The 13,025-nt window shown below is 49.0% G+C and overlaps 1 protein-coding gene and 1 long non-coding RNA gene across 5 annotated transcripts in view; one reads left to right on the top strand and one right to left on the bottom strand.

The window, feature by feature from the left end:
* Positions 1-13,025, bottom strand: part of HCK (HCK proto-oncogene, Src family tyrosine kinase) — a 45,228-nt gene that overhangs the window by 12,403 nt on the left and 19,800 nt on the right. For 2 of the 4 annotated variants that reach the window (XM_070420123.1, XM_070420122.1), the window contains exons 3-10: positions 10,015-10,057; positions 9,562-9,664; positions 8,481-8,579; positions 6,773-6,876; positions 6,193-6,342; positions 5,709-5,861; positions 3,285-3,464; positions 1,950-2,026 (exon numbers count right to left, since the gene is read on the bottom strand). In XM_070420123.1, the coding sequence (XP_070276224.1) occupies positions 1,950-2,026; positions 3,285-3,464; positions 5,709-5,861; positions 6,193-6,342; positions 6,773-6,876; positions 8,481-8,579; positions 9,562-9,664; positions 10,015-10,057 (909 nt within the window). The remainder of the gene's footprint in view (positions 1-1,949; positions 2,027-3,284; positions 3,465-5,708; positions 5,862-6,192; positions 6,343-6,772; positions 6,877-8,480; positions 8,580-9,561; positions 9,665-10,014; positions 10,058-13,025) is intronic. The other 2 variants (XM_070420125.1, XM_070420124.1) reach the window with 2 other exon arrangements.
* LOC139013804 (uncharacterized) overlaps positions 1-13,025 on the top strand; it is a 50,365-nt gene that overhangs the window by 19,806 nt on the left and 17,534 nt on the right. The window lies entirely within an intron of this gene.

The raw sequence follows: 13,025 nt of genomic DNA, 5'->3' as shown, positions 1-13,025 counted from the left end.
ACTTCTATTCATTCTTCAGGCCTCAACCTAGAGGACAATTCCTCTGGGAAGTCTTCTTGGATTGCTCCTAGACCAGGCTACATGCTCTCGCTGTGTACTCCCATAGCACCCCTTTCCTATCTTTTTTCCCACAAATAGGAAAGAATGAAAGAGGATAGAAATAAAAAGCACTCAACTGAGGGTGAGAGGAGCTGCAGAGTGTGAAGGGAAGATGAGAAAGATAGGGTTTTAAGAAGTGTTTCTGTGACTTGCGTACATTATTATTTTGCTGGATACTACATTCTTTTGACATTGAGCCAGGCCTCTTGGGTCATGGCTCTTGAAGAGACTCAGTTATTAAATATCTGTCTTCCCATCTGGACTGTTCACTCTGTGAGGACAGCAATTTGTTCCATTTTGTTCACTGCCATATCCATCAAAAGAACACAGTAACTTAGGCAAGCCACTTAACCTCACTGGGCCTCGGTTTCCTCATCTGTACTTATCTTCTCTATGGTTCAAGTTTCTATTATGTAAACTTGGATGGCAATTACCATCCTATGGCTACACTGTTACATTGGTGACTCCCAATGCATGCCTTCTGGACTCAGGCCCTTGGCCAGTCCCCTTCCATACTGGCTCCGGGCTGAGTCCTATTACTTGCTTTAGCCGGTGAGACATTAGTAAGCAAATGCAGGCTAAACGAATCAGCATTTGCACATGAGGGTTTGGCCCCTTGGTATAGTCTGTATTGGGACCTCGCCACCAAGCCATAAACTCTGGCTGGGCTACTGAGTGATGAGGTGCCACATGGGAAAAAAAACAACAGAGGATGAGACACTGCCGTGGACGTTCTAGCCTTTGGCAAGCTGCCAGCGGAATGCAGCCATGTGAGTGACCTTGGTTTCAACATATGGAGCAGAAGAACCACACAGCCAACTCCAGTCAATCCACAGAATAATGAGAAATAAAAAATTCTTGTTTCGAGCTCCTAAGCTTTGGGTGGTTTGGTTACATAAGAATAGATAACAGCCCTGGCTGGTGTGGCTCAGTTGGTTGAGCATTGTCTCGAGCACCGGATGGTCACCAGTTCAATTTCCGGTCAGGGCACATACCCAGGTTGCAGGCTCAACCCCCAGTCAGGGATTCATGCAGGAGGCAGCATATTGATGTTTCTCTCTCACATAGATGTTTTTCTCTCTCTCCCGCTTCCTTCCTCTCTTTCTAAAATCAATAAAAACATGTTTTTTTTTTTAAAAAAAAGAAGAGATAGCCTTAACCGGTTTGGCTCAGTGGATAGAGCGTCAGCCTGCAGACTCAAGGGTCCCAGGTTCGATTCCAGTCAAGGGCATGTACCTTGGTTGCGGGCACATCCCCAGTGGGGAGTGTGCGGGAGGCGGCTGATCGATGTTTCTCTCTCATCGATGTTTCTGACTTTCTATCCCTCTCCCTTCCTCTCTGTAAAAAATCAATAAAATATATTAAAAAAAAAAAAAAGAACAGATAACAAAAATCGCATCCTAGAAAGTTGATGTGAGGACTTACTTCATCAGACTCACTTCTACTCAGTTAGTACATGTAAGACACATTTTAAAAGTATACTTTTATACCGAGTGCTCAATAAATGTGCTTAGGCCGGTGTTTCTAAGTGGTTAGAGGTCAGCCTGCACACCAAAGTCGAGTTCGATTCCCGGTCAAGGGCACATACTTGGGTTGCAGGTTCAATCCCCAGCTCCCTTTGGGGCACATGCAGGAGGCAACCAGTCCATGCATCTCTCTCACACCGCTGTGTCTCTCTCCCTCCCTTCCTCTCTCTCTAAAAATTAATGGGGAAAAATATCCTCAGATGAGGATTAACAACAACAACAAAATGTTCTCCAGTATTGTTGCTGTTATTATAGTATGTCAATAGTATGTGCTGAATAAATAATTACCCTCCCCTCCCCCCAGCTTCCCCACTAGCCTCTCACCTGGGCTGAGAAGTCAATGAGTTTTGGCAATGGCTGCTTGCTGCCTTCATTACTTTTCAGGAAGTCCAGCAGGCTTCCTGTGGGGGAGGGGGAGCAACAATGAGTGTCCTCACTACTTAGGGTGAAATAGTTCATAGTAATGAATTTAAATAAAAACATCTATTTACCACACCTAGTGTTTGAGAAAAATGAGCTGAGTGTTTTTAAGTGACTTTGTGATTGCTAGACTGGTTCTTTGACTGGGACAGCTTTCTGAGCCCAGGTGACTTGGGCTATGGTTTTATAAGGCTGGTGTAACTGTGTAATCAGAAAATGAAAAAAGTTTTGAGATTTTAAATCACACTAAATGAGGTTGGGTGATATGTTTCTATTAATAAAAAAATGGGCCGAAACCGGTTTGGCTCAATGGATAGAGGGTCAGCCTGCGGACTGAAGGGTCCCGGGTTCGATTCCGGTCAAGGGCATGTACCTGGGTTGTGGGCACATCCTCCGTAGGAGATGTGCAGGAGGCAGCTGATCGATGTTTCTCTCTCATCGATGTTTCTAGCTCTCTATCTCTCTCCCTTCCTCTCTGTAAAAAATCAATAAAATATATTTAAAAAATAAATAAATAAATAAATAAAAATAAAATAAAAAAATGGGCAGGTATTGACCGGCCTGTGGCTCAGTGGTAGAGCATCGACTTCCAGACCAGGAGGTCACAGTTCAATTCCCTGTCAGAGCCCATGCCTGGGTTGCAGGCTCCATCCCCAGTTGAGGCGGGGGGCGGGGGCAGGGCGGGGGGGAGTATGCAGGAGGCAGCCAATTAAAGATTCTCATCATTGAAGTTTCTGTCTCCCTTCCTCTCTGAAGTCAATAAAAGTATTTTTTTTTAAATGGGCAAGGATTGAAAATATTTGTGAAATGGGGGCTTAAAAAAGTCCCTGAGAAATTCTGGATCATGGTGGGCAGGGTGGGGACAGCCTGGAACGAATGCTTTGTTGAATCTTTTTCCCAGAGCATTGGCCCATGCAGGGTACGTGGCTGACAGGGAGAATTTCCCCTGGCCTTTAAGGCACACAGTAAATCCATAAGCCTCTTCTTCCATCACCAATGGGGTTCTGCCCTACTCCCCTCTCCTGGTAGCTTCATGTGCTCCCTTTCCACTGGCATCCCCTTAACATGATTTCACCACATTAACCAAGAGGACTGGGCAATGGCTGCTTATACCTGTGGGAAGAGCTCCTGGCCAGACTGGGGGCATCTCGAGGGCAAGAACCATGTCAAAGTCACCTCTGAATCTTCAATTAACTTGTATGAGCCACAGCCTGCATCCCCAGCCCCCAGACACAGCACCTTTGGCCATGAACTCCGTGATGATATAAATGGGCTCCTCTGTGACCACTGCATGCAGCTTCACCAGCTTGTCATGCTGCAGAGTTTTCATCAGGTTGGCCTCTGCCAGGAAGGCCTCCACAGACATGCTCCCTGGCTTCATGGTCTTCACAGCCACCTTGGTGTGCTTGTTGTAGGTGGCTGGAGTGGGCAAGAAAGCAGGAAAGATGATCAGAACCCATGCTCTTTCCCCACAGCCCAGGAAAGCCCAGCTGCAGAACTGCCTCCTCCACAAAGTCTTCTGTGCCCATCTCAGCCCTTAGAGAGGGATGGGCTTTGGCTCAGACAGATGTGGGTTGGAAAGCTGGCCCACGCCTTCCTAGCTGTGTGCCCTTGGGCAAGTCACTTATCCTCCCTCATCTGTCGTTTCCTCATCTGTGAAGTAGAAATGATAAGCACTGCCTTTGAAGGACTGTTGTAGGGATTAAAGAATAACCTCAAAACATCACTCAGATCAGTGGTTCTCAACCTTCCTAATGCGGTGACCCTTTAATAGAGTTCCTCGTGTTGTGGTGACCCCCAATTTCATTGTTACAAATTGAACATAATTAAAGCATAATGATTAATCACAAAAACAATATGTAATTATATATGTGTTTTCCGATGGTCTTAGGCGACCCCCGTGAAAGGGTCGTTCGACCCGCAAAGGGGTCGCAACCCACAGGTTGAGAATCGCTGACTCAGATCCTGTCACTCATACACACAGATCACCTTTGCCTTGTCTCTCACCCTCACACATACTATCTCTTCTTAAAGTGCTTTAATCTTAACACTGCTCTCAAAATAAATACCAGTTTCACCATGGTCTACAAGGCCTGCATGATCTGGCCTTGCCCACCTTGCCAGCTTCATCATCCACCAAACTCCCCTTGACTTTCGTGTACAGTCAGCCTGCATGTCACTCAGCACCTCAGGTACCCAACCATCCCTCCCACCGCAGGAACTTCCCACATGATGTTCCCTCACCCCATTTCTACTCCATCTTATAAATCTCTTAATTGCTTGTGTTTCCATTTTTGCCTTGGCTGCCAGGAAGCTTTAATCCAAGTCTGAGGTCTTCCTTTAGTAAGAGTAAACCCTTATATAATACTAGAGGCTCGGTGCACGAATTCATGCACGGGTGGGGTCCCTCAGCCTGGCCAGCAATAGAGGCCTATGGGGGGCCGGCTGGCAGGGGGAGGTGCCCTGGGAGGTTGGCCGGCCAGCCCCCTGTTTGGGGTCTATGGGGGCGGGGAGGGGGGGCTGGGCTGGGGGGAGGGGAGGGGCTATGGGAGATTGGCTGTGGGATCTCATTGACCATGAGGGGGCAGCTCCTGCATTGAGTGTCTGCCCCCTGGTGGTCAGTGCGCATTATAGCGACTGATCAACCAATCATTCCAGTCATTTGGTTGTAATGGTCACTTAAGCTTTATATATATAGATAGTTTTGTTTTCTAACTCATTACTCGGATCTGTCTTCCCTTCTCCAAACTTTCTCTGCCACAACCTCTTATTAGGTGCCTGGCATATAGCAGGCTCTCAATAAATATAGTTGAAATATGTGTATTTAAACATTTTTTTTGGACTAAATTGTTTGCAACTCTGTAAGTTGTCTTCAGTCTCGTTTTAAAACATGGTGGGTGGAGCCCTGGCTGGTTTGGCCTAGTGGATAAAGCGTTGGCCTGCGGACTGAAGGGTCCCGGGTTCGATTCCAGTCAAGGGCATGTACCTTGGTTGCGGGCACATCCCCAGTAGTGGGTGTGCAGGAGGCAGCTGAATCGATGTTTCTCTCTCATAGATGTTTCTGGCTCTCTATCCCTCTCCCTTCCTCTCTGCAAAAAAATCAATAAAATATATTTTTAAAATAAAATAAAATAAAAAATAAAACATGGTGGGTGGAAACACAATCGGGTGCACCAGGTACTGGGCCAGGCATGGCTGTTCTCGAGTTATTAGGGGCAGGGCAGCAGGGGTGGGATATGCCTTATTGGTGCCCCACAATGCCTTGGCATGGCACTAGGCACACAGTTACCAATACTGAACTCACCTGGAAATCTCCAAGCTGCATTTCCCCATTCTTAATTTCCATCATCCTAAGAGGCCTTGGTAATCTCACCCCAACTGGTAGGCCTCTTGGCTCTGTGTCAGGGAGCAGATTCCTCATCTAGGACTCCTGCTTCCCAGGAGGAAGTTTTTAACTCCAACAGGTAAATGGCCTCAGAGGTAAATCGGTGTTTACATGGCAGGACAATTCGGTTTGCTATCAGAGGGATTGCTCCTTTATGGTTATTATTCAGATCTCCCCTTCTACCGTTGGTGGCATTCCCACTTTGTGTCGGGCTGTTCCTGGAAGTGATGACCTCCCTGCTCCCTCCCTCCCACCACCCTCTGGCCCTGGGTCCTTACCCATCCAGACTTCCCCAAACTGCCCGGCTCCAAGCTTTTTCTCCAGCTCGAGGGATTCCCGAGGGATCTCCCAGGCGTCTTTCTCCCACGGCTTCTGGGGCTTGGAGGACACGCAGGGCACCGTCAGCTTCTGGCAGAGTCCATCACTCCCTTCTGGAACAGAGTTGCTGGTCAGCTGAGGGCAGCCAGCTCTCGGCCAGCCAGAGGCCTCCCCTCAGAGGCTTCCCTGCCTGATCGGCTGCAATTGGCCACTGTGCCAGGGGGTTGCCATGATCAGGGACATTTCCAGAGAGCAGAGCATGATCAGATGTCAGCTCTGCCCTCCTTCTCAATAGGCCTAAAATGTCAGCAGAATCCAAAGCAACTATTTGTCTGGGGAGAGTCAGAAAGAGCTCAGCAGGCCTCAGAGGGCATGGGGCACCGTGACTCGGGTTCCCGGGAGACAGGTCCACCCTATTGGGGTGTGGCCCTGGGCAGGACTTACTCATGTAGTGGGCCACCAGCTCCTGCAGGGTGCTGAAGGTGTTTCGTGGGGAGATGTAGAAGCCCCCGTTGTCCAGGGTCCGGATCTTATAATGTTTCACTGCATCCCTATGCTGGGGGTCGTAGTCTCGTACCGACAAAGAGTAGCTCCCTGCATTGGTCAGAGAGAAACCGCTCAGGAGTGGGACTTCAGAGTCCGGCCACTACCATGGCACCCCTTCTGGACACCCCTCTAAAGCCACCCCTGGCACCATCCTGGCAGCTGGGCAGTGGAGCACAAGGGTAAGAGTGAGCTGTGGAATCAGGCTCCTCCATGTCCAGCTGTGAGACCTTGGACAAGTGAGTACATCACTTCTCTGTGCCTCAGTTTCCTCATCTGTAAAATGGGATTGGTCGTGAGACCTCTCTATCTCATTACATTGCCTGATAATTGAAAGAAGTAATGCTTGTAAAGTAGTCAGGATGTAAACACTCATAAAACGCTGTCTGTCGTCATCATCATCATTATTATTAGATAGATAGATAGATAGATAGATAGATAGATAGATAGATGATAGATAGAGTGGGGATTGCTGGGTCACCTTTGGTGGTCTCGCTGTCACGGATCATGAAGGAGCCCAGCACGTTGCCAGGGGCCAGAAGTTGGCGCTCTGCATCCTTCCGGCTGATGCCCTTGAAGAACCACCTGGTGGGAAGGGGAAGAGACAGCGTGTGAACCTGGGTGGGCAGTCCTGTCCCACTGACAAGGGCCACCAGGATACCCAACGCCTGGTTTCCTGGAGCACTGATCTTCCTCAAAGACTCTTTTGGGAAAAACAGTGATTCTTTTGATATTAAAATGGACATTTGACCCGGGCTGAATCCAGTTTGCTGAGACTGACTGACACTTATGCACACTGAGGAGCTTTCTTTAAGAAAAATAACACAACCCAGGCTGGTTTGGCTCAGTGGATAGAGCGTCGGCCTGTGGACTGAAGGGTCCTGGGTTCGATTCCAGCCAAGGGCACATGACCGGGTTGCGGGCTTGATCCCCAGGGTGGGCATGCAGGAGGCAGCCAATCAATGATCCTCTCTCATCATTGATGTTTCTATCTCTCTCTCCCTCTCCCTTCCTGTCTGCAATCAATAAAAGAAATATATTTTTAAAAAAGAAAAGAAAAATAACACAGCCTTGCAAATACAGAATGCCCAGAGGTCATTCCAAGAGCACCCAGTGAGGGCGGTAAGGTGATGGACAGAGAGGCTGAGTGTGAAAACACAGCAGGCTTAACCCACTGTGGTCAAAATCCTACTTCTGCAAATTTCACAAGAACAGACGACATTCCTGTCAGGGCCTCGAAGGCCCCTGTGAGTGAGGGTGTGAGCTTCATCAGTTTCACGGTTTATCCTTCTCTGTGTAATACAAAGTCAAATATAAAACTGGCATACATTTCTAAGCGAAAACGTGAGATTTCAAATAATTTTATACTTGGGCTCATATCCTTGGATCTTTTCTTCGTCCTCCCATAATATTTGGGATACTGGGTGGGAACGTTCAAGCAGCAGCAACCAAACCCATTTCCACCCTCAGCAGGGTGAGGGGTGGTTCCTGTGCTGTGATGGAAAAAGCCCCAGACCAGAGGTCAGTAGGCTTTGGCCCTGCCATGGAACTGCTGTGTGACTTGGAGCAAGTTGCTTTTCCTCTCTGGGCCTCTGTTTCCTCTGCATCAACACTCACCCACCCAACAACTCTGGAATTGTTGCCCTTATTATCCCTATTTTATAGATAAGGAAACTGAGGAACAGAGAGAGCAAGTCACTTGCCTGGCATTACACAGCTGGGAAGTGGTGGAGCCACACTTCAAATCCAGGCAGCCTAACTCTAGAGCCCGTGCTCTTAATCACCGTGCTACTCTGCACTCCCTCCCCCAGCCTTCTTTGATTCCATTTTTGAAAATGATTCGTGCCGTGCTAAAAGAGTCAAGCAATGTTACAGGGTATTCAGTAAGAACTATCTCCCTGGCAATTCTACCCCTAGGAAGTTACCGCGCAAATCTTGCACAAGGAAGAAACGCTAGTGAGAAGGGTTGAAAAGGGAGTAAGGGAGAAAGTCACAAAGGGGACCGGCTTTAGACAGGTGGTTAGGGAAGGCCTCTCCGAGACCCGAAGGGTGAGAAGGAGCCAGCCAGGCAAAGAAGCCGAGGAAGAGTATGCCGGGCAGGGGAGGTAGGGAGTGCAAAGGCCCTGAGGCAGGGACAGGCTGGCCTTGCTCATGCTTCCTGCTGGAGGGCAGGAAAATAGCATACTTACTCCTCTGTCTCCAGAGAGTCAACGCGGGCAACGTAGTTGCTTGGGATGTAGCCCTCTTTCCGGGTGGCCAGAGACCGAGCCTTCCACCATTCCCCCGACCTAAGAGACAGGAGGGAGCAAAGGGTTCGGTGGGCAGGACTTCCCTTAGTCCCCTTAGCTTTGGCCTAGAGTATCCCCTGCACACACCCCATGCTTAGGGGTAGGGATCTTTACAACAGTCCTCACTGTGCATCTGAGGTTTGTCCCTGCATTCACAGCCTACAGACCTAGGTCTGTAGCCCCACTATTTTTCTCTGGTCTTGCAGCCTTGGCCTTCCTAGCCATACCTAAGGTGGGGCTCTGTGCCCATGGCAGACTCTAGGGGTTCAGCTGGGGCCAAGAGCCAGAGGGAGTGGGCTCAGGAGTCTGACCAAGCATAACCACTGCCACTTCTGGCCCCCCACACATACTGGACACTACACTCGCTGATGGTGAAGACTGGAGGAGATTAAAGGGAGCAAACTCAGAGAAGAGATCCAAAGATTTCTGAATGCAAAGTCACCTCAACAGGGTCTGGTCCACAGGTAAGCTTGCAGCTTGATCGCAGGAGCCCGAGGAAGGCTTCCCTGGGGAAGCTCTTTGAGCCGTTCATCCTTCCCTGGGTGTGCGCCATTAGTAAGCACACAAGCCCCTTTACTGTGGCTTTCACCCACGTGAACAGCCAGCCCTTCCTCCTCTATTACGATCAGGTTCTCATCAGTCGCATACACCCTAGTCCAGCGATGGCGAACCTATGACACGCGTGTCAGAGGTGACACGCGAACTCATTCTTTTGGTTGATTTTTCTTTGTTAAATGGCATTTAAATATATAAAATAAATATCAAAAATGTAAGTCTTTGTTTTACTATGGTTGCAAATATCAAAAAATTTCTGTATGTGACACGGCACCAGGGTTAAGTTAGGGTTTTTCAAACTGCTGACACGCCGAGCTCAAAAGGTTCGCCATCACTGCCCTAGTCTAAGGCTCTTCACTGAAGGACAGAAGAGAGTGTACTGCGTATTGGGGGTAGGAATGTCTTGGGGAAGGGGATGAGGACTCACTCCTCCAGGACCGCCATCTGGTCTCCCTTCTGGAAACTGAGGTCTTCATGGTGAATGGCCTCGTAGTCGTACAGGGCAATCACAATGTTATCCTTAGAACCTGCTGGGACGAGAGACACGGGGGCAGGGAGGCTTTATCTGAGCTCCCCCACAGCCCTGGGGGTTTCCCACCCCAACACCTGGCACCCAGGCCTGGACCCATTGCTGTGTCTGTCTTTCTAAGTAAGCATCTTGCCATGCTGGGAGCGATTCTACAGTTTAAAGCTAACCGCGTTTTGCTCAGGTTATTAAACAGTGCTGTAGAAACAAGATAGCCTGTACGAAGTACTTGGGTGGCAATTTAGGGGATTTTCAAGGGTGGTTTTGACGAACTTCTGCCTCAAGCTCTGACTGAGACCCTAACCTCAACCTCTACAGAGCACAGCTCCACTGCCACGTTCGCCAGATACTTACCCTCCGTGGACCCGGGGGGGTTGCCGTTGTTGGGGTCAGGTCGCTGTGGGGAAGAAATAGGAGAAAGGGGTGAATCCAATCAGGTGTGGGGAGCCACAGAAGGCCTGTGTCAAAAAGGATACCTCAAGGCCTCTTAGCCCAGCCCTGTGTGTCATGGGAGGAGGCCCAGAGAGGGCACAGGACATGTCTGAGGCCACATGGCACCTGGGATACAGCCACGACAAGGATCTGGAGTTGTGGGCTCTGCCCTTGGACAACCTGGGGGACACTGGCTTGTCTCTTCCCTTGACATACAGTGAGGGGGTTGGTCCAGATCCATGTTTTCCAAGATACGTTTGAAGAAACCCTGGCCCACCAACATGCTCTATGAGTAAAGGCTCCATGATGTAAGGGAAGGAACCTATGTGTCTATCTCAAGGGGAACTGGCACCCACACTGTCACACTCTAAGCAGCCCTTGTAAGAGGGAGGTCAAGCCTCATTCCTGACACAACTACTAGTAAACCTCGAAGCTATATTGTCGAGTGAACAAAGCTAGTTCTTCAGAATATGATACATTTACCTAAAATGCATACACACCCATCCTAAATACTTCCTTCGGACTCATACTGTGTACGTGTGAGTGTATGTTCACGGCAAAGGTTCTAGAGGGTCCCCACCAAACTGACCACAGTGGGTGCCTCTGGGGAGAGGGATGAGACCTCTGGGGAGGGGTCTTCGGTCAGAAGCAACGTAGCTTTCACTGTAATTTGTGACTTTTCTTTTCAAGGGGAATGCATTTGTGTGTCACATACTTAGATAAACAGTCATTTAAAGAACCAGGTTTGGGCCCTGACCGGTTTGGCTCAGTGGATAGAGCGCCGTCCTGCGGACTGAAGGGTCCCAGGTTTGATTCCGGTCAAGGGCATGTACCTTGGTTGCGGGCACATACCCAGTGGGGAGTGTGCAGGAGGCAGCTGATCGATGTTTCTCTCTCATTGATGTTTCTAACTCTCTATCCCTCTCCCTTTCTCTGTAAAAAGTCAATAAAATATATTTAAAAAAAGAACAAAAAAGAACCAGGTTTGGGAAACATGGAGAAGTATACCCTTTTCTGCGAGAGCCCCAGGCCCGTTGCAAAGATTCATAAAGGCCCTGACTTCTCCAGGGAAGGAGCCTGTTCTGCTCAGAGTTTCACAAACTGACTTGACCTGGGAACCCTTTCAGTGAGGGGTTGCATGTAGAATCCCTTGAATCTGATGCTCAGAGAGGACAACCAAAAACTGGTGGGAAAAGACCCTCTCCTTCCCACTGAAGGCCACATGGCACCTGGGATACAGCCACTGTATCTTCTTCACTGGTGAGAAGCAGACCCAGGAGTGACCAAGGGTTGAGGATGTCAGCTTAGGACATCACCCGTATGAGAAGCTCATGTAACCTCAGCGTGTTTTAAAAGAGGTCGTGCCAGAGGGAGGGAGGCGACTCCTCTACTACTCTCCCATTTCTAGACATCATGCCCGGAGAAGGGCAAGCAGGGCAGAGAGAGGTCAGGAACCCATGGTATAAGCAGGAAGATTTGGAAGAAATTAGTGGGTTAGGATAAGAGCTTTACCTTCAACCTCTACAGGCTGTCATGGCAAAGAGAGTGGGTGTGTTTGGAGCGGGCGGAGGGGTAGGTTTGGGAACAAGGAGTAGGGGCTGTGGGGTAATATTCTGTCCTTCTAAGGGTGCCAGGTGAAGGCGTAGACCTCTGCCTCTGAGCTTCCTTAGGCAGCCTCAGGTAAGGGGGTGGACTCAAGGACCCCGGAAGGAGAGAGAACCCAGCCTTGGGGGTAGAAGGGCCTTGCTCTACCTCTTTCCAGCTGTGTGACCCCAAGGAGTCATTGAACCACTGCAAGCCTTAGTCACCCTGGCTGTAAAGTGTCAGAACCCCTTCCTCACAGCTTTTGGTGAGGATTAATGATGTAGGAACACCTCACTCCGATGCCTGGAACATAGTAGGTGTTCAAAAATGGTCTCAGTTATTATAACTGTTACCGCTGCTATTAATACTGTCATCTCATTACCAGTACTGTTATTGTTGCCACCACGATCACTACTGTCACTGCTCTCTCATATCACTCTCGCAACTACCATTGCTAGTGGTGCTATTACCATGACTACCTCTGCCACCACTGCCCACACTGTTACCACCACTGCTGCTGCTCGTCGTTAGCACTCAGCTTCTGCCTCTGTTACTTTCGCTCCTACCACTGAGACTTTGGACGTTGCACGAGCCAAGTTTAAATCCTGGTCCTACCTCTTACTCACCACGTGGCTTTTGGCAAATTATTTAATCTGTGGCTCATCTGTAAAACGGGTGTAATGGAAATGGTGACCGGCAATAAGATTATTGTGGGGATTAAAGATGATAATAACTATAAAGCACTTAGGAGAGAGCTTGGTTCCTGGTAAGCTCTGGATAAATGTAAGTTAGTACCTCTACCAGTGTTACACTTCTCTTCCTGCTGCTACGCTCCCACTGGTATTAGCAATGGGAGTGTAGCCGCTACTGTTATTACAGCTATGGCTAGGAACCTTGATAGTATCATCACTGTCATTACTTCAGCTGCCGGTGTTCCTTTCTGGTCACTCATGGTGCTCAGCTCCACTTCTGCTACTTCCTGGGCTTGAGGCCTGCCCTGCTCCCCGGGACCTGGTCACTGGAGCCCAGGCTGCGTGGCAGGATAAGAAGTGACGTCCTTGGCTTTAGCCAGTTTGGCTCAGTGGATAGAGCGTTGGCCTGCGGACTGAAGGGTCCTGGGTTCAATTCCAGTCAAGGGCATGTACCTTGGTTGCAGGCTCCTCCCTGGCCCAGGCCCTGGTCAGGGCTCGTACAGGAGGCAAAAAAATTGATGTGTTCTCTCACATCAATATTTCTCTGTCTTTCCCTCTCTAAAAAAAAAAAAAAAAAATCAATGGAAAAAATATCAGTGAAAAAATATCCTCGGGTGAGGATTAAAAAAAAGAAGTGACGTTCCTGCCCTGGGTGCT

Source organism: Myotis yumanensis, unplaced genomic scaffold, assembly GCF_028538775.1.
Source record: "Myotis yumanensis isolate MYYU_CA2020_CCGP unplaced genomic scaffold, mMyoYum1.0.hap1 SCAF_7, whole genome shotgun sequence".
Taxonomy (NCBI): Eukaryota; Metazoa; Chordata; class Mammalia; order Chiroptera; family Vespertilionidae; genus Myotis; species Myotis yumanensis.
This window is presented reverse-complemented; position numbering and strand designations above follow the sequence as displayed.